The 24,113-nt window shown below is 48.8% G+C and overlaps 1 protein-coding gene across 1 annotated transcript; it reads left to right on the forward strand.

The window, feature by feature from the left end:
• Positions 1-10,584: 10,584 nt before the first annotated feature.
• FCAMR (Fc alpha and mu receptor) lies at positions 10,585-18,445 on the forward strand. The gene is given in 8 exon segments (XM_059062949.1): positions 10,585-10,633; positions 11,992-12,057; positions 12,060-12,108; positions 12,854-12,867; positions 14,798-15,136; positions 16,106-16,862; positions 17,501-17,619; positions 18,261-18,445. Coding segments are annotated over 8 exon segments (1,563 nt in total). The 5' UTR covers positions 10,585-10,599.
• Positions 18,446-24,113: the final 5,668 nt, after the last annotated feature.

A 24,113-nucleotide genomic window follows, 5' to 3' on the forward strand; every position in this document is an offset into this window, starting at 1 on the left:
GGATTCCAGCCCCTTCTCTCCTTCAAGATAAACCTCAGCTTCAAAAATTGAACAGTTAGGAAGGAACCCCAGGAACTTTGAGGATCCTAGGCATCGGCTTTTAAAATGCAGAATGAGGCTTCAGCATTTCCTTAGGCATCTTTGTAGAAGCCATAAAAAATTAAAAGATTTGGGCTTCCCTGGTGGCGCAGTGGTTGAGAGTCCGCCTGCCGATGCAGGGGACACGGGTTCATGTCCCGGTCTGGGAAGATCCCACATGCCGCAGAGCGGCTAGGCCCGTGAGCCGTGGCCGCTGAGCCTGCGCGACCGTAGCCTGTGCTCCGCAGCCTGTGCTCCGCAACGGGAGAGGCCACAGCAGTGAGAGGCCGGAGTACGGCAAAAAGAAAAAAAAAAAAAAAAAAAAAAAAGGGTGATAATGTGAACAAATAGGCTTTATGTAGAACTTACAACTCAATGAAATGCCCTATCATTGTGGACACTGTCCCATTGTAGCAAATCTGGAGACTAAATGCATCCATCTGCTTGTTTCAATATTTGGTTGGGAAATGGCCCTTGGGAGCCTCCTGTTATCAGCTTCTGCGGGATTTTGGGCAAGTTGGGCAAATAACACAACATTCTTTCTGTAAAGGAAAGCCGAACCTGCCCTTTCTGTTTCCTACACGTATACAAGGTTAAGTCCAAAGAGCATGGAGACATTTGTGGGGGAGATGGGACCCGGGAGCTTGAGATGGGACATGTGGTGGATGTCCCCTTCAAAATTTTAAGTCTCAGCTTCTTCTAAACTCTCAGAGGCTGCAGAATTGACCCACCTCTCCCTATTAAGAATTAGCTCCGGGCTTCCCTGGTGGCGCAGTGGTTGAGAGTCTGCCTGCCGAGGCAGGGGACATGGGTTCGTGCCCCGGTCTGGGAAGATCCCACATGCCACGGAGTGGCTGGGCCAGTGAGCCATGGCCTCTGAGCCTGTGCGTCCGGAGCCTGTGCCCCGCAACGGGAGAGGCCACAACAGTGAGAGGCCCGCGTACCGCAAAAAAAAAAAAAAAAAAAAAAAAAAGAATTAGCACCACTCTCTCTACCCCCCAAACCCCACCACCCCCTCCTTGCTTGAAGACACTATAGAGACCTCTCCCCACCATCTATTTTTCTAGTAACTAGGCTTATAATGAGAGGTAAGTCCCAGCATCACCCAGCTGGGATATTACTGAGCCTGATCATGGAAGAAAGGGAATAGACCTCAAATGAGCTGCAGGTCCCAGCCAGCATGAACCAGCAAAAGTCAGAGGATTTCACATGGGACTGGATTCAGAAGCTGCTGAACCAAGGAGGCTGAAACATAAGAAAAGGTATAGCAGAGTTTCTTGTTTGGGGAGCGCTCTCCAAGGATACAAGATTTAACACCCTGGCAAGGACTTAAGGAAGTGCTCACTGTTCCAACGGCTCCTAGAAGCATGGAAAAATTGATGGCCCAAGCCAGATGCAGCTGAAATGCCAGAGCTGCCCCAGCAGGCAGTGGAGGAAGAGATGAAAAGGTTCAGGAAGGGATCATGCTAGAGTGGATGTTCTATAAGGCTGGAAGACTTACCAGATGATTCTGTTTCATGAGAAGGTCCGGCAAATACACCATTCACAAAAGCTAAAAGAAATGAGCTAGTGAGAAAGACACCAGCATCACCAAAAAGATCGATAGGGGCTCTCCTCTGTAAGCCAGGCTGCTGGTAGGAGAGGTAGGTGAAGAAATTGGCTAAGTGATACCAATGGTGTTGAGAGGCCCAGACCAAAGAGGCCAGGTGGATGCAGTTATTATGATGAGCAGCAAGGTTAGAGTGGCAGCCAAGGGGCCTGACCCCAGAGAGTTATGGAGATGATTAAAAGAATATGGTGTCTTTAGAGGCAAAATAAACACTCAACCAACAAGGGTGTTTCTTAGCTTGTATCATTAGAAGAAGTCAAGTATGGATGACAAGGAGTCTAAGGGCAGCAACCCCAATACAATGTCAGACTCAGATTCAGCCAGGTCCCAAAGAGAAAAAAAAAGAGAAAAGCCTACAACACCAAGCATACAGAGTCATGATTCCGTAAGTCCCTCCCAAAGGGACCCACAGTTGTTTGATTGGGTAACTGGGGGAAGGGGACCCCCAAATGTTCTAAGGACTATTGGACACAGACTCTGAGCTGACATGATACCCAGAGAACCAAAGCATCATCACAGCACCCTGTTCTAACTAGTGGGGTATATGGGTAATGACTAAAGTCCCTGCCAAGGTCTGGTATACAGTGTGCCCACTGGGTCTGCAGATATACCCAGTGATAATTTCTCCAGTCCCTGAATGTGTAACTGGGGTTGACATGCTTTTTAGCTGAATCATTGGATCTTAGGCTTGTGGGTAAGAGCTATCATAGTAGGGAAAGCCACATGGAAGCTTGTGAAACTGACACATCCCCAGCCAAGATAATAAATACAAAATATTATTGCATGGTAAGGAGGAACTGTTGATATTTGTACCACCCTTAAGGATCTAAAGGATGCAGAGTGGCAGTTCCCATAATGTCACTATTCAATTCAATAGTTGGCCCCTTCAGAAACCTAGTGGAGCCTGGAGGATGACAATAAACTACTACAAACTCAACCAAATATTAGCCCCAATTCCAGCTACGGTATCTATTTATCTACCACAGCAGATCTGACCTGGCCTCTGGCACATAGTATGAAGCCTTGGTCTGGTGAATGCATTCTTTGCTATTCCCTTCAGAGGAAAGGATTAGAGACCATTTGCATTTATACGGGTGGATAACAACATAGATTTACAATTTTGTCCCCAATTCTATGTTAACCCCCCTGCCTTATGTCATAATATAGTCCAAAGGGATCTGGACCATCTGGACATCCTGAAGAATGTCACATCGATCCATTATTTATTGTTGGTATTATGCTAATCAGGCCAGGTGAGCAAGATGCACCTAGTATGTTGGAGGCCCCAGTAAGACACACATGCCTCAGAGGATGGGAGGAAAACCTCATGGAAATTCCAGGGGATAGCCACATCAGCGATGTTTTTAGGGGTCCAATGATCAGGGGCCAGCCAGGAACTCCCATCCCAGTACCTTCCACCAAAATGAAGGAAGCAGCGTATTTGACAAGCTTCTTTGGTTCTAGAGGCAGCCTACTCTCCACATAAAAATACTGCTCTAGCCCATACCCCAGGCAGCATGAAATGCTTCTACATTTGAGTGGGGCCCAGATCAGGGTCCACATCCAGGACCTCGGCAGCAGGTCCAGGCTGAGATGGAAGCAGTCCTGCCACTTAATATTAGAGGTAGAGGTGTTGGGAAAAGATACTATGTGGAGCTTATGACAAGCCCCAGTGGGAGAATCACAACCTGGTCACATAGTCCCCTGTGGTTGTTTGGCAAGGCCATGCCACCTACAAGGGAGAATCATGTGTCTTTTGAAAAACAACTGCTAGAGTGATACTGGGCCCTGGGAGAGACGTAACACCTGAACACAGGACCCCAGATGAATATGCATGTGGAACTGCCCATCGTGAACCTACAGCTAGTACACCTACTCGGTCATAAGGTCAAGTATGCCAGCAGCAACTCAGAACAAATGGGAAGTGGTACAGCTGTGACCAACACAATAAGGGCTTGAGGGCACAAGCAGGCTGCATGATCAAGTAGCCTGTCCCCCATCTCCACGACCACTGCTGCACCAGTGCCCCTCCATGAGGGGCCACACAAGAGCACACGTTAAACCACATGGAAGAGGAACAAAACCCAGGCTTTGTTTATAGATGAGTCGGTTTGATATGCGGGTTCAAGTTGAAAGTAACCAGTAGCTGTGTTACAAGGAGTGGCCTTGCAAAGCAGAGAGAGCAAGAGAAAGTCCTTCCAGGAAGTAGAACTTTAGGCAGTGTACCTGGTCATCTACTTTGTGTTAAAGGAAAAGTGGCCTGATGTTAGAATATAAATGGAGGCCTGGATAGAGAAAGATTGAAAGATTGGTTAAAGACACGTGGATGGACAACGGAGCTGTATGAAGTGTGAAGCTCTTTGTATCATAGGCTAATGCCCACCAGAAAGTATCCACCATGGAAGAGGCACTAAATTACCAAGCAGACAGAATGATTTGGCCATCTGACATCAGCCAATTCCAGGCATTGGCCACCGTGGTGCTGCCACAATGGGCAAAAGAGAGAAGTAGTCACTGTCAGAGGGACGGACTATGGGCTCCCAAGAACAGCCTGGGCTCCCACTAACCAAGGCTGAGTTTAGCACCATTGCTAACGAGCGTCCAACCTGCCAGCAACAGAGCTGAACGCCAAGTCCCCCGTGCAGCACCATTCCTCGGGGAGACCAATTGCTCCTCCACGGCAAGTTAGTTATTTGGAGCCCCTTCCATCCTGCAAGGGCCAGTGATTCGTCATCACAGGATAATGTCTATTACAAATAGCATCATAAGCAAATAATCCCAACCAGTAAGAAATATATTTGTTTTAATCCCCAGACTCAAGTCACTTCAGAAAGGTTATGCTAAGAGCTGTGGAGCATGTTTTCCCACAGTGATCTACACCAACATCCTGAGATGAGTTTCAGCTAAGATCTTAGGCTATATGTATACTCCTATGATCTACGAAATAATCTCCTGGGATTCTTTACTCTGTGCTTTTACCAGAAGGAACTTAAACATCTCAGCGCTCTCCTGGCTGCCTTCAGAACAAACGTCTTCTGTGTTTGGAATGTGTGAATGTTGTTGGATCGTAATCTTTGCTATCAGCCAAATGATGGTTGGAGTTGTAAAAGCCTGCTAATGGCATTATAAAACGATTATTTGTTCTATACATTTACTTTCTTCTGTTATCATTTGGAGGAGTGACAAGTTGCATAGTTCACCTTCCTCTATGAGTTTCTTTTTTAAAAATTTTTATTTATTTTTGGCTACTTTGGGTCTTCGTTGCTGTGCGTGGGCTTTCTCCAGTTGTGGCGAGCAAGGGCTACTCTTCATTGTGGTGTGTGGGCTTCTCATTGCGGTGGCTTCTCTTGTGGAGTGCAGGTTCTAGGTGCGCGGGCTTCAGTAGTTGTGGCACGTGGGCTCAGTAGTTGTGGCACATGAGCTCTAGAGTGCAGACTCAGTATATGTAGCTCACAGGCTTGGTTGCTCAGTGGCATGTGGGATCGTCCCGGGCCAGGGCTTGAACCCGTGTCCTCTGCATTGGCAGGCAGATTCTTAACCACTGCACCACCAGGGTAGCCCCCCCTCTATGAGTTTCTAAGGAAGTGATAAAGGACTTGTAGGAATCCAAGTGTTTTTAAACAATGTTTTCTTCAGCCTTCAGTATTCTGACCAGAGCTTGGCTGAGGGAGGGGGAGGAAGACTGTGTCTCTCCCGCAAATAACAAGGATAGAAAAAGCTTACATGTGTGGGTAGAAGAAGCAGAAAAATTTGCAATGATGTGGAAGGAGGAATGTAAGTCTTGACCACCAGTGACATGGAAGCATAAAACATCTCTATACATTGCTCTTATTCATTAGAAAACACGTTTTGGAGAGGAAAGAGGTCAATACAGATTGTTTCAGTACAAACGGTTTTTCTTGCATTGGTTAGCAAATTTTCCCTCTGCTGTGTCTATTGAGCAAATAAAATCCTTTGCTACAGCTGGGATTGGGGGTTGGAGGTGGGGGGTCAGGGAGTGGATAAAGCTCTTCCCAGATGTGACATTTGGTCTAAGTATTATTTTGCCTTGTTCTGGAGTCTGGGCCCTGTAATCAGAAGGTCACAGTGTCATAAACCTGTGTAATGAGGCCACCTGTGGCTTTGTGCCGGGCAAGAGGATTCAGTTACGTTCCCAAGAGAAGTAGCCAGTACCGTTTTCACCCCCATAAATCTTCAGAGAGGCGACCAGCTTGGCTCTGGACCAGTGCTCTGAAAACTGGCCCATGCTTTCCAAACTAATTGGACTTTATAACTTATATCTTTACTAATCAAATAGTCTTTAAGACACTTTCTCCCTGTTGCTATAAGCTAAGCTATTAATAGTATCAGATAATATTTATTGAGAATTTACTGCAGGTTATGCACTTTGAGTTACATGGATTATCACACTTAATTTGCGTAAGAACTTTATAAGGTAGGTGCTATTATTCTCCTGTTTTACAGATCAGGAAAATGAAGTTTAAAGAAGATAAGTAATCTGACCCATATCACTTTCCCAGTAAAAAGTACAACTGGGATATTAATTTGGAGGGAGCCTGACTCCAAAGTCTGTGTGATCAACCATGAGGCTATACCACTCTTTGGGGAGCTGCGAGGGGAGAATCTAGCCAGGCATCAACCCTCTCTACCACCTGCACAGAGATCATTCAAACCTGAGGATAAGCCTCTGAAGGCAGGACCACCACGTACAGTTCTTCAGGTTGTACACTGCTCCAGCGTGCCACGCCTAAGGGGATGCCATCCACACTGTAGATGTGTTCAAACTTACATAGGAGGCCCTAGGTATTTGTGAAGATCTGGAGCTCATGACCAAGTCCTGGGACAGCAGTACACACAGCTGGCATCCCATGGAGGTGTTTCTTTTCCTCTCCTATTGCTTTCAGTGGCTCAATTCCTACCCTTACCCTGTCTGCAAACCTGGAAGGGGGAAAGCATAGGTAATACATGCTGCCCCAATGGTTATCCAAGTTATGCAACAATATACCAACTAAATTTATTTTTCTTAAGGAAGAAGTGCCATTTCTAATGGGCTTAAGGAGGCTACATACTCTGTCAGGGGTCCTGGTGAGAGTCTTTAGCTGTAGTCTGCAGCACATGTATCCTCTGGAGCCCTTTCCTTGTTGAGTGCTTGGGGTATGCCTGCCATTTTTTTTGTTTGTTTGTTTTTATATAAATTTTTAAATTTTATTTTATTTTCGGCTGCATTGGGTCTTTGTTGCTGCACGTGGGCTTTCTCTAGTTGCGGCAAGTGGGGGCTACTCTTCATTGAGGCATGCAGACTTCTCATTGCAGTGGCTTCTCTTGTTGTGGAGCACTGGGTTCTAGGCATGTGGGCTTCAGTAGCTGTGGCTCACGGGCTCTAGAGTGCAGGCTCAGTCGTTGTGGCGCATGGGCTCAGTTGCCCCGTGGCATGTGTAATCTTCCCGGGCCAGGGCTCAAACCCGTGTCCCCTGCATTGGCAGGAGGCTTCATAACCACTGCACCACCAGGGAAGCCCCTATGCCTTCCGTTCTGATGTCAGTTTAAAACCAACAGAGGCAGGCAAATGACATCTTCTACAAGGAAAAAAACCCATCCGTGAAATATCTTCCAAAGGGAAATATTGGGATATTTTTGAAGTGTGTCATCCATCTTGATAAGCCACACTTGTCAGTGTTCTTTCTCCATGGAGGTCATCTCATTTGCTCTATTGTGCTTTGTCCAGGGCATGAGCTGGTAACTAGCAGGCATGCAGTTGAACTGGAGTCAGAGACTCAAACTGCCTCCCCATGGAAATTGCAGGGGCCCGGCCAGCTAGGAGGAACCAGATGCCAGCCAGACAGCAGGGGAATTCCTCTCTTGAATTTCTCTGCTGCCATGTTGTTGCATCACTTACCCGGGAGAGGTCTGAATGGGCTGGTCTGGGGCACCCTAAAAAGTCTGGGACCCTGGACTGGAAGGGAAATGAGAGGTGGAAGGATGTGGGTCAGTGTGTTTCCCTTGAAGCCACTGTCATCACCCCTGGAAAAGTTCTGCAGGGATAAGTGACAGTAAGGACAATAAGGGACCTGGACTGGCTCCCTCCTTATATGAAACAAAAGCCAAGATCCAGCGTGAAGTGACTTGATGGGAGTGTGGAGAGGTGAGTGGCAGGGCTATATCTCATCCGTCCGTCTTCCAGTGCTAACTCCCGCTGCCTTCTGTCACATCAGCCTCAAGGTTTAAAAAAAGAAACTAGAAGGCGTCCAATCACCAGCATACCAAAAACAGAAGAAGTCCAAGTGGATTTTATTTCTGGACAGAGATGGATGGAGAATCCCCAGCTAAGCCCGGAGGACAAAAGGTGTGGTGAGGCTTTCCCCCGAGAGGTTGGGGGCTTGTCTCCAGCTGTGGGTGGTGAGTTGCAGCAGCGGCCATGCCAGAGCAGCCTGGCCTCGCTCCCGGGGGGCCAAGGAAGGATGCTGGACTTCAGGCCAGCATCTCCCTCCTACCTTCCTACTCTTCTACCCACCCCCACTCTCTCTCCCACCAGAGCGCATGACTCCTTACAGCCCCCCGAGGGATTTAGAACCAGTTAACATTAAGAAGGAGAAGGAAGCATGGCACTCTTGCAGTCAAAGCTCTTGTGTTGCAGTGGAGACGAAAGAGGCATTGCTCAAGGTCATTGCCATGGGCAATGCGGAACCTTCTGAATCCTGGTTCTGTGCTCTTCCCTCTACATCTGCCTCCTTCCTTTCTCGTCTGCTGCCACAGGGATGGGGGCATAGGAGAGAAGTGGGGCTCAGGGGGTCAGTAGGGATTTGGGGAGTTATACACCAGCCTGTGCTGAAGATGGGGTAGATCCCTTTCCAGCAGGACTGAAGGACAAGAGAATTCCCCAATGTGCCCTTGTCCCCTGAAATGCTGTGCACAATCACAGAGGCCTGTGGCCCCAAGCTACTGAGTTGGGGCTCCCTGTCTCCTGGAGAGAGGTTTTCTAAAGGTTATCGGCAGGTGGATGATTTGGAGACTTTCCGTTGAATGTTACCCTTGCAGCCTCTAGTCAAGGCCGATAACTCTTTAGAGGCATTTTATCTTACACCTTGTGCTTCCTCATTGCCCCTCAGAGGCGGCTTTTGCTCCTGAAGCCGAGAGACAGCTGCACCCACTGGTTCACACTTCAGAGAACCCCAGCAGGGCAGTGCAGACTTTGGCCCCAGCATGTGCTGTGTCAGCCCTTAGCACTTTTGAAAAACTCACCTGGGGGAACCTGGGCACGAGCCTCAGAAATAAGCCTGGACATGGTGAATATTAATCAAACAAGAGATTAGCTGCAGCCACACCTGGGAAAGTCTCAAGGTGCAGGCAGGAAGCCAGCAGCTCTGGAGGGCAGGGAGGGCCTGAGGCTGCCATGATGGTGCCCAAGACCCGGGAGATTCTAAGGGGAGGGCACAGGAAGCAGAAGAGCCCGTGGACTTTTCCAGATCTGGCCACTCTGGGGACCCTACCTGGATAAAGCAGGCAGAGGCTTTAGTGGAGATGGCTAGGCAGAGCCACACTGAGGCGACAGCTTGCATTACAGGGCCAACCATGGACACTATCTCCTTCTCTCCTCTCTCCTTTCTTTCAACTCCCACCTTACCTTTCCTTTCCCCTTCTCCTACTTCCTCTGCCTTCCCCCTCTCCTCCTCACCTTGTTCCCTTTTCTCCCCCTTTAGCCCACAGCCCAGACTGGCCAGTGGCCTGTGTGGCTTTGTCTAGTTGTACAGGGGGTGGGGCGAGGGGACCAGACCATTGACTGTCAGAGCCCGTTCTTAACATTAGCGAGACATGTATTAGCATTGGAAGGAGAAAACTATGGCTAACTTAATTTTGCTTTCTTTAGAAAAAAAAAAGTCCACAGGTCCCAGGAACTGCAGGCAGTAGATAGAGTCAAAGAAGAGATTTTTAGTCACTCAAAAAGCATCCATGAAAACACTGTGGGAACTACAAATGAAGTATAATGTACCATCCCTGCCTTTTTAATCAGCAAGCAACAGGAGATCATTGAGTAGTGGTCAGCAAGGTGTCTGTCAAAAGAGTGGAAGGTTCTTGTTCACAATAGCTGTGCCTTGGGCACCTACACTGGGCTAGATCCTGGTTCACAGCCTGGACGCTCAAAGTCCTCCCCTCAAGGAGCTCCCCGAGCCAGGGAGAGAGACCAGAGCAGGGGAAGATCTGTGTGGACTGGGGGCCAGGGAGGGCTTTCTAGAAATTGCGGAGAAGAAACAGAATAGGACCCTTGGGCAGAAAACTACTTGGCCTGAGAGTTAATTAACACCTATTATTGACTGGAGGCACACTACCAGTGAGATAGAAAGCTTCCCTTGAAGGAAGCGCTTCTCCTTCTGCAAAAGAGAAGGGGAAGCGAGCGACTCAGTACCAGGCCTGCTGTTGACTCTTCTAACACAGTCTCATTTAACTGGTACAACAGCCCTGTACAGATTCTCATTTTCCCTGGAGAGGAAGCTGATCCCCAAGACTGAGTAACCTTTCCAGGGTCCCACAATTCCAGCTAAGTTTTAAACTTCTAGCTTGGGGTCTTTCCACTACACAATGCTCCCCCAAATCCAGAGCTCCATGCTGGCAGGTGGGTGCCGAGGCTGGAATCCCCCAGAGGGAGTTTTTTAGTCTTGGTGGCACTGACCCAGGCCAAATGTGCGTGTTTAGGGCCGTGAGGATGGAGCTGTGCTTCTCTCAGAGGGCAGGTACATCCTGCTCTTAGGTGGAGCTGATCCAGCCCCAGCGCTGAGCAAACCAAGATCCCAGCGTGAGAAGGTGCTTGCCCAGGTCCCAGGGCTTCTCGCCCAGCTTCTCACTCCTCTCCTCTCAGGCCTCTTCATCTTCAGTGGTTTTTTTTTTTGCAGGTCACCAACCAGAGGGCAGGATGGAAAATGCCCATCCTCTTCATACTGTGCCTCCTGCAGGGTGAGTCCCAAACAGCCCAGCTTCAGAGCCTGTACACCCAGACCCGAGCCTTCCAGGCTGCAGACATGCGGGCACCTCAGCAGCATTCAGCACCCGCTCCGTAGTTGGGGCATCCGCATGGCTTTGGATCGAGGGAGTGATCAGATCTGGGTCAGAGGGAAAGAGGGAGGTGAAAGCTCACATGAGAGGGCATATGTCTGACTTGATGATTGCTGGAATAGTCACAGTTTTGATCTGTCTCTGCTCTCTTCCATTCAAGTTGATGACTGAAAGTCAGCTGCATTTGCAAGATATGCGTTCCAGGGTGTGCAAAAGCCAGGGGTAGCACCGTTCTATTTCCACACATTCTAAAAATGCTCAAGTGCCAGAACCAGTACTAGGAACATAAAAACCCTGACCTACTTCAAAGAGTGCAGAGTCTGCAAAGCAACCAGATGGGTAAATACTACATCTCCGCATTTGCTTATTTAGTCAATGCATACTTATGGAGGGCCTACCATGTGCCAGGCACTAGGGACACACGGATGAAAGACAGAATGCTTGCTCTCTAGGTCCTGACAGGCTGGTGTGCTGATCAGACTCAGATGACCAACGGTCCTGTCTCCATGCTGTGGTATCTGGTTTTATGTTGATGGTAAATGGGGAGCCATTGAGGAATATAGTGAGTATATGCTTAGAGTGTCTGGTACCCAAGTAGATGCTTAACAAATAATTGTTGAAAGAATAAATGAATAAATAAATGCTATGATAATACAAAAAAAAAAGGATTACCAATTGTGTTTGTCTTACAAACAAATCAGAATTTTAATGAATCAAAGGTCACTTATATCTGGGTGAGAACCCTCTGTGATATAATCACACCACCTCTTTATTTTCATCTCCCAATGCCCCCTTTAAAATTTTTCAGTAGGAGCAAGCTTCCCTGGCCCCCAGATGAAAACTCAGGCAGGCCCATGATTTTTCTCTGAACATATAAGAGTCTTAACCTAATTCCTTTAAGTCTCAGATGTTCTACTTTGATCATTGTTAAGTGGCCGGTTAAATATTTTGGTCAACAATTTAATCTTCATGCAGAGACTTGCCCCCTTGTCCCCCAAGGCCTGCAGTCAGGAAGGCAGGGAGGGGTCTGGGGGCTGCCTTCTCCCTTCCCCTGCTCTTTCTTCTCCCCGCCAAGACAGCTGGCACTTGGGACGCCAGTAAAGTCACAGCAGTGGGTGGGAGAAGAGCAGGAGCCAGGCAGCTCTTACTTGATGGGATGGCTTGGAACTCTCTGGCCTGGCAGGGCTCTAGAGATGGCTCCTCCTCTTGTGGATGCCTTTGTGGATCCCTTGAGGGACCATCTCCTCCCTGTGCCCCAGGTTCTGCTTTGGCCCCTCCACACGGAAGACCCCATCTCAGGTGGCTGTGGGATGGCTCTCTGCCCTCTGGGCCAAGGAAACACTCACGGTTTTCTCACCCCTTTGCTGGAGGGAGGAGTGATCCATCCCAGTCACCAGCCCTGCTTTCCCTGCTCCTGTCACAGGCCTTTTGCACTTCCTCAGACCAGGTCAAGCTCCAGTCCATGACCTCCAGTCAAGCTCCAGTGCAGGCCTCCCTCTCCCATCCCTGACTGAAGCCGTACAGTGAACAAGTGCTGGGAGATGACGGGTGAATGAGAGCGGGGGTGCCACCTCTACCGAAGGGACCCCTGGCAGGTACCACATGGATCCTAAAATGCCAGCCCTTTTTTTAATTCTCACAGGCAACCAGTACTCAATTCCCCAAACCTTTATTATATATAACTAAGAGCTACTAGTCATCCACCGAATAAGTTCTTAAGGGTAAGTGAAATTTGGTAATTATAAAAGAAAAAAATGTTTATTGCAAAAGTTGATTAAGGATTCCTAATCAGCTCTCAACTGCGAAGTCAGAACAGCCCATCCTGCTGATTAATGGGGCTCCTTAATCCTTTTGCCCGCGCGGCATGTAGATCACATGCAGATTCCTGAAATATGAGGTGTGAACACTTTATCAGACCACCATCACTGTCATCCTGAGGTGGTCTTTATTTGCAATTAGGAAGATTCTTGCTTTTTAATGATAAGTTGCTATTTAACTTTATCAGTAGTGGCATAGTTGTGGTGTGTCTCTTAATTAAACCTACAATGAGTATTGACTTATCCCGAACATTTATGGCCTTGACTTCCTATAATGAGACCTCAAGACATATGCAACAGGAAGGGTCAGCTTTACGGGCAAGTGCCCTGTGCAGTCACACAGGACCCCATTCAGAAGGTGCTTGGTTTAATGCTCTACTGTTGCTATAGTGAAAACCTCAGTAACTTTGGAATAAGGGATCCTGCATTTTTATTTTGCACTGGACCCTGCAAATTATGTAGCCAGTCTTGGCAACAGGATGAAACTTTCTTGGATTCAGAGGTGCTAAAGACATAGAACAAATTTATAGATGCCAGACACCCACATCCTAAAGCAACATGTTGAACCACCTGGGCAGGACTATGGAGAGAGATGGCAAAGCTGGTTGTTCCAGAAATAGACCACCGTGTAGTCTCTTAAAGAATCATCAGAGGTAGAAGAGAAGAGCTTTTTGGAGAGAGACAGTGTGCTGTGCTCTCCACCACCTGCCCCTGGGGGACAAGACGGATCACCTCCTCCTCACTTTAAGTCAAGTAAGAGAAGGAACTTCTAGGATGCCACCCACAGAAAGTAGCTGCCCCAGGGCCTCTACGAAGAGGTCTACTCAGAAGGGATTGTAACCACGAGAGGGGCACATGGCCAGAAGTCCTAGGCTTGGTGGTGGAGGAGTCGTAAAAGGCCAACAGGAGGAGAGACAGTTCCTACCAAGAAGGAACTGCAGCCAGAGGCCACGGACAAGCGATCTGGGAGGCAAAAGGGAAGGACGCAGCTCTGGACGTCTGCCATGCCCAGAGGGCGCCACCAGCAGGTCACGACTTTCCATTCACCTCTCGTCGCTCCCCTCCACAGCCAATCCCAGAGGGGCCCCAAGAGCAGTTCTGAGTAGGGGAAGGGGTCGAGCAAAGCAAGAGACCCCGACCTGTCCCCCTCCCCCACATCAGGCCTCCAAGTGTAGCTGGGAAATAGGAAAAGGCTTCAGTTGGATAAGAGGCTGGAGTTGCAGCAGTCACCGGGCTGGACATTTTCTTATCTGAGCGAGACTATGAAAGCTACTATACTTGAAATTATGTCTGAGATTTCATCAAGGAGGAGAGACATCCCAGAGCTAGTATGAAGAGGCAGTGAGAGAAAGAGTAGACTTTTTTTCTGCTTGCATTGGAGTCAGTAAAAGGGCCATAGACTGTGCTTCAACTATGATTCATGCCTACCGCCAAAGCAGACATATTCACGATTCTGCTGTGCTTTGACAGCGGCACTTGGTTATTTCCGTTTCTAGAGAAGTGAACGTTTTTGAAAACGATGGTCTGGGGAGTTACCCACTGAGCAGAGCAGGATTCCTGTGCTTCCAGCACCCTCTCCTTTCAGCAGAAGTCACACTCATCTGTTTTAACTATTTAACATCCCTCTTTAAAAAAAAAAAAATTATTGAAGTATAGTTGATTTTCAATGTTGTGTTAATTTCTGCTGTACAGCAAAATGATTCCATTATGGTTTATCACAGGATAAATATACAGGATATTGAATATAGTTCCCTGTGCTATACAGTAGGACCTTGTTGTTTTAACATCTCTCTTTTACATTCCATGCAATTAAACCACAGCCCTTCTGTGAGATGTCGCCTTGGCCTTCTTACAGGTGCTTAGATGGCAGCTTCTTAAACATTTGCATTTTTTTAAAAACATCTGCACTGGAGCACAGTGGCATGAATCCAGGATTTTGACGGACATGTACAAGATCACCTGCACATGATAAGCTCAAGAGTGGTTAGCTAAATAGTGGTAAGATTATTCTTGCATTTTCATCTCTCCATGGGGCCTTGGACACAGCTCCATTTCATACCTTGGAGATACTCCTGACCTAGTGGCTAAGCTCTGACATTTCTATATTGATTCTTTGCAGCTTCACTTTCACAGAGGCATTTTCTGACCTGTTCCCTAATTCTGGCAGAGTTTGGAGCTCATAGATCCCCAAACAGTGACAAATTCAACACTCTTGCTCCAGACTTTTTTTTTTTTTCTCTGCCTGCAGCTGCAAATGCGTTGAAGGGCCTGAGGCTGGTGTCTGGGGAGCCTGGGGGAGCTGTCACCATCCACTGCCATTACCCACGCTTGCCCGTCAACAGCCACCAGAGGAAGTACTGGTGCCGCCTAAGCCCCCTGACGTGGGTCTGCCACACCATCGTGTCCACCAACCACTACACTCACCTTCGCTACCGTGGCCGTGTGGCCCTAACAGACTTCCCACAAAGAGGCTTGTTTGTGGTGAGGCTGTCCCAGCTGTCCCCGGAGGACGTGGGGCGCTACCGCTGTGGCATTGGAAACACAAACAACATGCTGTTCTTCAGCATGAACCTGACCATCTCTGCAGGTAAGGGCTGATGGCTGGCAGGTCAAGTTTGGTGACATGAATGCTAGGAAGGGCAAGGGGCAACAGAAGACCCAGAGGTCCAAGAGGGCTTTAAACACAAGGGGAGTGATGATGAAAAGCTGGGGTCAGGCAAGGACTTTAAGACATAGACTTTCATTTCAGATGGAGACCACCTTCATAGGGAAGGTAGTTACTAGGGAAAATGTCCCAACTGAATCCCCGTAATCTATCTCACCCAATTCCCCCTGAAAGTTGTGGCACATATATTTGAAGAGAGCTCGATGAAGCTGGTGAATTGGAGGATATGGCTTCTTACGGTCATGATACCTCTTTGTTCAGACATGCAGAGCACATAAGACAGGCAAAGCAGAAGACTGGGGACTGAGCTCTTCCTAAGGCTGAGCCTCTCAGCAGACATCTGACAGCTACCAGGCCAGTGCCGTGCATGGCTCGTTCTGGAGAGTTGATCTAGAGTCAGGTACCCAGAGTCCAAGGAAGGGAATCCAGACTATGAAAGGCACGTCTACCGGAGAGATGGCACAGGCAGGCAGGAGTCCAAAGAGTGGACTTGTTTGATTAGATGTTGCTATCTAACCATCTGCCGACATTGGCTGCTCTGCTGTGACTGGAGTTTTCTTTTTTTTCTTATTTGAAAAGCAGTACGTGAAGGGATGTGGGCCCTGGGAAAGGGGACAGCATGGAATGTCTACCTGGGGCAGCTGGATAGAGAATTTGTGAGGGTAAAAGGAGATAGGGGCATAAAATGTCAATATTGGCAACAGACTAGAGAACACATCTGGTTTTCCCAATTTTTTATTTTATCCAACATATTGGCCAAAGACGGCACTGCTTAGTGAGGTTGCATTCCATGGAGCAAACACGTCAAGCCTAGTGTCCTTTGCAGCCTGGTGTCCTGTAGGCAGCCCAGATGGCCTTTTCATTCGGTCTCCTTCTCTGCTGTTCACACAGGTCTTTCCAGAGCCATCCCCGCAGCCACTGTGGCTTCTGGCGAGCTCATCACGGGATCCTTTGTGACAGTATCGCCAGCGACCAACAGACAGACACCAGGAACTATCCAGACTATAGAGAGACAAGGGACAGGATGGGACAGAGTTGCTCTGACTCTAGGAACCAGCAAAACCACAGCTTCAGCTAAGGGAAGACAGACGCCAGGAGCAACTGGGGTCGTAGCTCCAGGGACAGGCAGCCAGCTAGCGGGTTCCATTTGGGCAACCATCCCCACTCCGCAGAGTCCAGCTTCAGCCATCAGAGGCGTGTCCAATACAACAGAAGGTGATCGAGTGTGGAGCACCAGAAGTTTGGAAGCAAACAGGGCTAGGGCCAGCGGAAGAGAGAAGGAAACAACTACTGGGACTGATAGGCAAAGAGAGGAAACAGAGAGGGTCAGAATAGCCCCAGACACAGCTGAGAAGGTCATGGCGACCATTAGGCCATCAACCCTGGTCTCAGAAAAGTGGATGTGGGAAACCCTCCAAGAAGAAATGTCGGTTTCTAAGCCACAAGCCCTGGGCTCTGTGGAAGGAACCACCCCAGTTGCAGTTGTGTGGACCTTGGAGCCAACCAGCATAGAGATGGCATCTGCGGAAGGAAGCAGTGAAGGAGACCTAGACACCCCTGCTGGAGACAGTGGTCCCCAAGTGATGCCAAGCCAGGCCCTGGCAGCAAGGCCCCTCAGGCCCCTGGGCAAGGACTCCCATGTGAAGAGGTAAAGCCCCAGGCCGCCCTCTCCGTTGGGACTGCACATCTGCTCCATCCCTTTGCACGGCCCTCAGTGAGCTGAGGGCCCTCTGTCTGCTCTCTCCTCTCCCTTTGTAACCTCAGGAGAGTAAAGCGCAAGGGACATGAAAGTCACAATCCTCCCTCATTCAAGGGTCCTTGCTGGGAGAACGCTATCTTGAGTATCTTCATGTGACTTTCAAGCAAAAATATAAGCACTAGAATAATGGAATATTTAGGTGGGACTGTTGGGACTTTTTTTTTTTAAAGATGAGGAAACAAAGCTCCGACGAGGTCGGGGGGTGACTCACTGAAGCTGCAAAGACAGACTGTGGCAAAGCCAAATGCCAAGCGTAGATGCCCTGACCCTCACTCACTTCTCTTGCCCACTGTGGCCCATTGGTGGAGGAGGGAAAGGATCAGGGCTCGGGAACTGGAAGGCAGGGGACCTAGACCCAGCTCGGCAACTAACCCTCCGTGGGAAATCGGGCAGCCAGCTTGCCTTGGCCTCAGCTTCTCATCTGTAAAATGAGGAGCAAGGGCCAAAGGGTCTTCAGTCTCCTACCCAGCTCCAGCCTCCACTCTTCTGTGCTTTTACCATCCCCTCCCCTGCTGCTTCCACTCCAGTGCTTCTCTGAAAGAGAAAAACATCTCTCGGATGCTGACTCCAGTCTCTTCGGTGCTGTGTCCACTTATGCTGACGGCTCTTGTTCTGCTGCAAAGGAAGCTCCGGAGAAAGAGGAGATGTAAGTGGAGTTTAAGTCACCCCAAGGCCGGGGAGGGGAGAGCTTGTTCCCGTCTGACACCCTCAGGACTGGGTCGGGGTCAGAGTTGGTACCAGGACTTCTGGATGTAGAAGTGCTAAATTCTAGTCTGAGCCATTTAACCAAGCTTGGCCTTGGTTCCTTTATCAATCAAATGGGAAAGTAGTCTATGTATTTATGTCTCAATGGCATCCCAGAGCTTAAGGAGAAGCTCTTCAGAAGATGGCAAGACAGCTGGTAGTCATATGAACCACGTAAACAATCCCGACAGCAGGCCGGAGTACAGAGCCCAAATGTGGAACCAGACTGCATTTGCACCCTCTGCACGGCCCAGCTGGAAGTCTCTTAAAGCACCAGGCCCAGGTTTAAACATTCCTAAAGGGACTGCTCTACGGTGTTTAGATCTAGCAAAGAAAGGGTGAGATGCTCTGGGAGCAAGTCAAAGGGGCTAAGATTCTCACACCCAGTGCCCCAAAGGCCTGGCCCAATCCCTGCCGATCTAAGGGCTCAGTTGCAAATCCTCTGTGTCAGGAAGTCCTTGAGGCTTGCGGTGGGTGAAGGTGGTTCTTAAGGAATCAAATTCAGTGCCCAGGATTCTCACAGTGTGCTCTGTGTCCCTGCAGCTCAGGAGACGGAAAGGTCTTCAGGGGTCACCTTGATTCAGATGACACAGTTCCCGGAGCTGAGCCTCCAGCCAGACCAGCTTCCCCAGGTGGAAAGGAAGATGCTCCAGGATGGCTCTCCTCCTCCCCATGCCAGCCTGAGTATCCCGGAGAGGGACCCTGGACCCCGAGGAACGGAAGGATAAGCCGCTCAGTCACCATGGAGAAAAGAACCAGGACCGAATATCATAGCCCCAGCCTCTTCTCTTCCTTCCTCCACCTGTATGAAGGGAAGCTTGGGGAGCTGGGACTCCATCTGGGGAAGCAAAGGCTGACCATCACTGGACCAAGGAAGGTCCGGAATTTTTCATGGCCAAAGGTGACACTATGACTCAAAGAAGGCTGCAAGGAAGGATCTATTAGTTACTGGAGGAGGTCAGTGGACCTGGAGAAAGTGGAATTTCCATTCCTGGAGGTTTGAAAATATGAGAGGCTTCCAATCAGAGTGGAGAATTACCAAAATTTCAACCATCACTCCCAGCCCTTGGTAGGTGCCCCCTTTTTCTGACATCTCTCAACACTCAGCCTGCTGCGCACATTAAACTATATCCTTTTCAAGTACATTCTAAGCTCTTAGGGCAGTAATTTTGTTTTCTCTATCTCACTATGTCTCCAAAGAACTTCAGCTCAGTAGGGCCCCCAATAAATACTTGTGACTGAATGGCTGACTGAAGGGGCATGGGCTCCGTGACTTCTGGGGACACTGCCAACACAGATGTTCTGAATCCCCCTTCATTTGGGAGTCCCCTAGATGATCCCATAGGTCCTTACACAGGGACCAAAAGGAAGAACCCTCATTTCCAATTCACTCCTGCCCATTTGGCCCCGTACTTATTATGCTGTAGACCTTTTGACCCAGTCAAGATTTTCTGGGATTTTCCTAAGTTCATCAAGGAAGAGGGTATTTTTCAGTAGATTCTCATCTTCTTCATAAAGCTCCTCTTATTCAACTGCTTGTAAATCCTTGATATCAAGGACTGGTGATGAAGCTGGAAAGTGGTTACGGTAAGAGGGACAGATAAGAGAGAAGGTGGCCAGGAGGAATTTTATGTGGATTCTGCTTTACAATCACTTTATTTCATGCCTATTGGGGGACTTTTGCTCCACTCTTGGGCCCACTGTCTTTTCAGGAATTACATCTGCTCCTTTACTTTGCCAGATCTGTCAGCAAGCTGTCTGAACTTCATGTTTGGACACAGCACCCTTGAGCAGTGGAAAAGAAGGGAAAGAAAGGCTCCAGTATCAAGTCAAGAATTGTCAGGTAGACATTCCCAGAAGGCTCGGCCCTCTCTCCTAAGCTGTCAGCAGCACCAGAAATCCTTCCTTCCTTACTACCTCCTCATAGCTGGAGTTGAACCCAGACACTGTCCAGGGAAAATCAATACGATTCCAATTTCATGGTTTGGGAGAGAAAGACTCACTGCTTCGGATAAGCGGGGAAGTTGCCTGCACCTAACCAAACGGAATCACCGAATTTCAGAGCTAATAGATCCTCAGAGATTAACCAGTCTAAAATCCATTGCCCAGGGTGAGATCACTGAGACCCCATGGCGGGAAGGAACTTGTTGAAAGTCACTCAGTTAACCCAGTTAGGAATAACAGAGTGAGGACTAGAAAAGGGAACTCACGACCTTGACCTGGTGGCTTCCCCACTTCACCTTTGCTAAACAATGTATCAGAGCAAAACTCATCGTCAAAAACCGACGACACCACAGCCCTAGCTCCAGAACATTTTCATGCACATGATCTCAGGGACCTGCCTGAAACATCTGTAAAAGAGATAGGAGAGCCACTGTTATCCCATCCAACCAATGAGGAAGCAGGCCCTGAAGGGTATGTAATTCAACCATGGTCACTTAGCTCATTAGAGGCAGGGACAGGAGAGAACCCAGGCTGTATAGGATCATTCCACCTGATAGAGTTTTCCAGAGGCATCCACAGAATGCTAGCTTCTGAGGACTGTTAAGACGTATGCTGAGAAAAAGGTTTGGTAGACCAAAGAAGTTTGAGAAATGTGGGTGAAACAGAAAACAGGTTTTGTGCAGGATTTCTGGAAGACTTTAATTCACTAAGGTGCATTGTGAATAGCTCTGGGGAGTGGGGACATTGTGTGTGTTTCCCCGGGTTTTGGACTGTCGTGTTTTGGTGAAGCAACCTCACAGGACTGGGTTCCTCAAATCACTTCTTGTTTGGGGAAGATTGATGCACTAAACCAGGGGTCAGCAAACCTTTTTGGGAAAGGACCCGAGAGTAAGTACTTCAGACTTTGTAGGCCGTACAGCCTCTGTCACAACGACTCAGTTCTGCCCTGGCAGCACAGAAGCAGCCAGAGACAATCCATAAGTGAATGACTTTGGCTATGTTCCAACAAAACTATTTACAGAAGCAGGCTGGATCTGGATCTGGCTCGAGAGCCATAATTTGCCAATCCCTGCATTAAGTCATAAAACCAACTGAGACGCTCCTGTTCCCACTCTGAGATGAAGGATCACTCCTTCTCAACAGCTTCCCTGGACCACCCCTTTCCTTACCCCCTCCTCCTTCTGAGCTCTTGTAATCCAGATGTCTGGGATTCAGCCGTTGGGGCTTTCTGCCTGACCACCTGCCTGGAGGAAGGAGGGGACCAGCCAGCAAGGGTGTTGGCCAAGGGGCTGGAGTCAGGGGCAGCTTCCAGAAGTAGGAGAGACTGCCAAATCAAAGTTCCAGGGAAAGCTGAAATCCACGAGCAGGAAGAGCCAGTAAAAGTTCAAATGGATGGGGCAGAGCCAAGATCAAAGTGTTTGGAGCTGAACAGAGATAAGATCTGAGGGAAATCTTGGCCAGGAAGGAAGTGGGGCAGCCCCGAAGGCTCACAGCTCTCCTTTATGGGCTAAAGGATGCCTGCAGTGGGGCAGAAGCCTGGACTTAAGGGGCCAGAGGCAAAGCAGGCTAAGCAGGCTCAGCAGGCCACGTCCACTGCTGGGTATTGTCAGTGCTTTGGTTTTTTAAATCTCATATCCCCAGCTAGCATGATATCCACACCTCTGGGATGAGGGGCAGGGAGACACTCCATCTCTGAAGCTGGAATCAGAGAAGTGTCCGTGGAGATTTCTAATCCAAGATACAGGGCAGGGAAGCACTGACTTTCCTAGGATCAAGCAAGTTCTCCGGGTTAGGGCTCAACCCTCCCGTTCTCACCCTGCTACTTATTAATGCTGCTGCTGTTTGTTAAGTATCTCTACACAGCTGGCACACAGCCCCTAGGTGTTTTCGCATTCCGTATTCGTTTGTTGCAACATTTCTGTAAGGTAGGCAGGATAATCCCCATTTTACAGATGAGAAGACTGAAGCCGGAGACAGGAAGTAGCTACACACCTGGACACTGAACGCACAGCAGCTACAGCCTAGATCCTTGATCACGGCGCTGCACCTCCGTACTTGGACTTATGGCCTGCATATCTGGTCAGGCCTTCCCTGTTTAAGGTTCTAGAGAATTCCTTGTTTTCCTCTTTTAGGCCTGGGTGTAAAAATTTCATAACCATTTCCAGTAATTTGTTCTCTTCAGTCACGGAGCTGACTTATTCTTGTTCTGGCTAAGTGAAGTGGAAAAATTCAGGGAGCTGGAACTAACAGCTAAAAATTCACTCACCAGCCCCGAGGTCTTTATTGGCATGTGTACAAATTGAGCTCAGATCTTAATCGCCTGCAGCGGTGTCCGTCTGTCACAGGTAACTCAGGGCAAACGCTTAACTCCACAGACGACTTCTCATGCTCTCCACTAAGACATTGAAGATTTCTTCCTCTTCTCCAGGAGCCAGTGGGGTCTGGGAAATACAGAATCAGTTAAATAACAGCTCCAGTTAGATATAAAGAGGAAGATACTGCCACAGAAAGACTTATACTTCACTTCACCCAAGTAGACATGGATTATGTGATTATTTTCCATTGGTGTAGAAAATCCAGGGCTAACAGCTTGCCAAACGTTCAATGGAGAATGGAGATTCTACACGAAAGGAAACACACTCTCTGTGGGTGGCCTTGTATGCAGGGTCCAGGGCCACAAAGCCCTCCATTTTTATTGAAGTGACACAGCTTGGCTTGCAGGCACTGGCCCTCCCAGGCCAACCTGCTCCCTTCACTATCAGCAAGGGGCTGAGCTGTCACCCCATGGCCTGCTCTCCAGTGGGTCAGCTGAAACCCAGACAGGCAGCAGAGAGGTGCCAGCTGCAGGAAAGGACCCTATGTCATACTCCTAGAGGCTCGTAGAAATCACGAGCACTGAGGCACTGGGTCAGGAGGCCACCATGTGCCTCCTGGTCCCGTTTTGTTGAAGACATGTGTTCCCTGATTAGTATCTGGCATCCTTTGTGTTCTGCCTCTTCCAACCTCTGGCCGAGTTCCCAACCTTGGCCTGTTTGCTGCCTTGATCTAGATCTACCAGTGTTGCTCTGAGTGTAGAGGGTCAATCAACAAGGGCCACTTCTTCTCCTAATGTTACAGAATCCTGGCTCCCCAGCCCTGAGTATCTTAGACAAGAGGAAGAGAGCCAGGAAGACCATGACCAAAGGCGTTTTCCAAATTGTCCCATAATTTGAAGATGTTGCACCTCACTTCAGACACGAATTCAGAAAAAGGGCATCAGGGAGTTCACTTCTTTAGAGCCTGGCATGGGAAGGGCAGACTGGTTACGAAATGCAACTTGTCTAAACTTTTCATTTTGCCAGCACTCTCCTCCACCCGTGTAGCACAGAAAACTGAAAATTAGTTACAGTATACGTCACCGGAAAGATGCAGATTGTACACCACTATACAGGTGGGACTGTTGAGGCTCGGATGGCACAGGCTGCAGGGGATCACAGGGGATATTTTTCCAATGGCTGCCTGCTAAGCAAACCTTGGGCTAAAGGCCAGGCTCAGACCAGGAACAAGGAAACAAAAAGCTTCAGGAGGACACCAGTAGCTTATGAGAGGGGCTGGGCCCTGTCACCTGACAGTCTGTTGACTTTGGAGGTCTACTCTGAAAATCTTCCTTCTTCCGCCCCTTCCTGGCCAAGGGATGGAGGTAGTAGAGGGCAAGAGAATGGTTTGGTAACTTCAGAAATGGTTTGTTCATTTGTTCCTGCCTCTCAGAACCAGAGAATAAAAGCTCTTTGGAGTCCCGGGACTGGCTTATGGGAAATAGAGGGAGCCTTGGGACCAAGGCCACCTTTCCATTTCCAGGCTCTTTCATGTTCAGCTTCATCACTCCTAGCCTCTTCGGGGCAAGACATAGGCTCAGGGGGCACCCACCACATTCTCTGCCTTCACTCCCTCACCAGCCACAATGATAGAGTACAGACAATGCCCCTCACCACCACCCCGGAAGGCCTAGAAGAAATGTTGTTTTCACTCCCTGATTGGGAATCAACAGAGATAGGAAAACAGAGGAGGCATTGGACATCTGGGCAGTGACAAAGGGAGGCAGGTAGCCAGGGAGAAGGAGGTGGCTCCGTGAGTACATGTAGAAAAAAGAAAAGATTTGAGGCTCAGGTGCATACACTTGGCCAGTAAGTCACCCTCTCCAACACATCCAGTAACCTGAACCTCTAATCTGGTCTCAGCCCTCTCCCCCTCTTTCACACTCCCCACAAGTCCACCACCCAGCTTGCCACTCTGACTTTTCCTTCATTGAGCTTGTTCTTGTCACGGACACAATGCTGCCAGATCATAGATGCTATGCTCCAAGCTCCTTAAGAAGGGCCCAGGGGAGCCCCTATGAAATCACCCAGTAGCCAGGCAAACACAGAGCATTTATAATGAAGTTTCCTTCTACCTACTTCCTAATGGGGAGATTCA

Source organism: Kogia breviceps, chromosome 1 (genome assembly GCF_026419965.1).
Source record: "Kogia breviceps isolate mKogBre1 chromosome 1, mKogBre1 haplotype 1, whole genome shotgun sequence".
In the NCBI taxonomy this organism is placed as follows: domain Eukaryota; kingdom Metazoa; phylum Chordata; class Mammalia; order Artiodactyla; family Physeteridae; genus Kogia; species Kogia breviceps.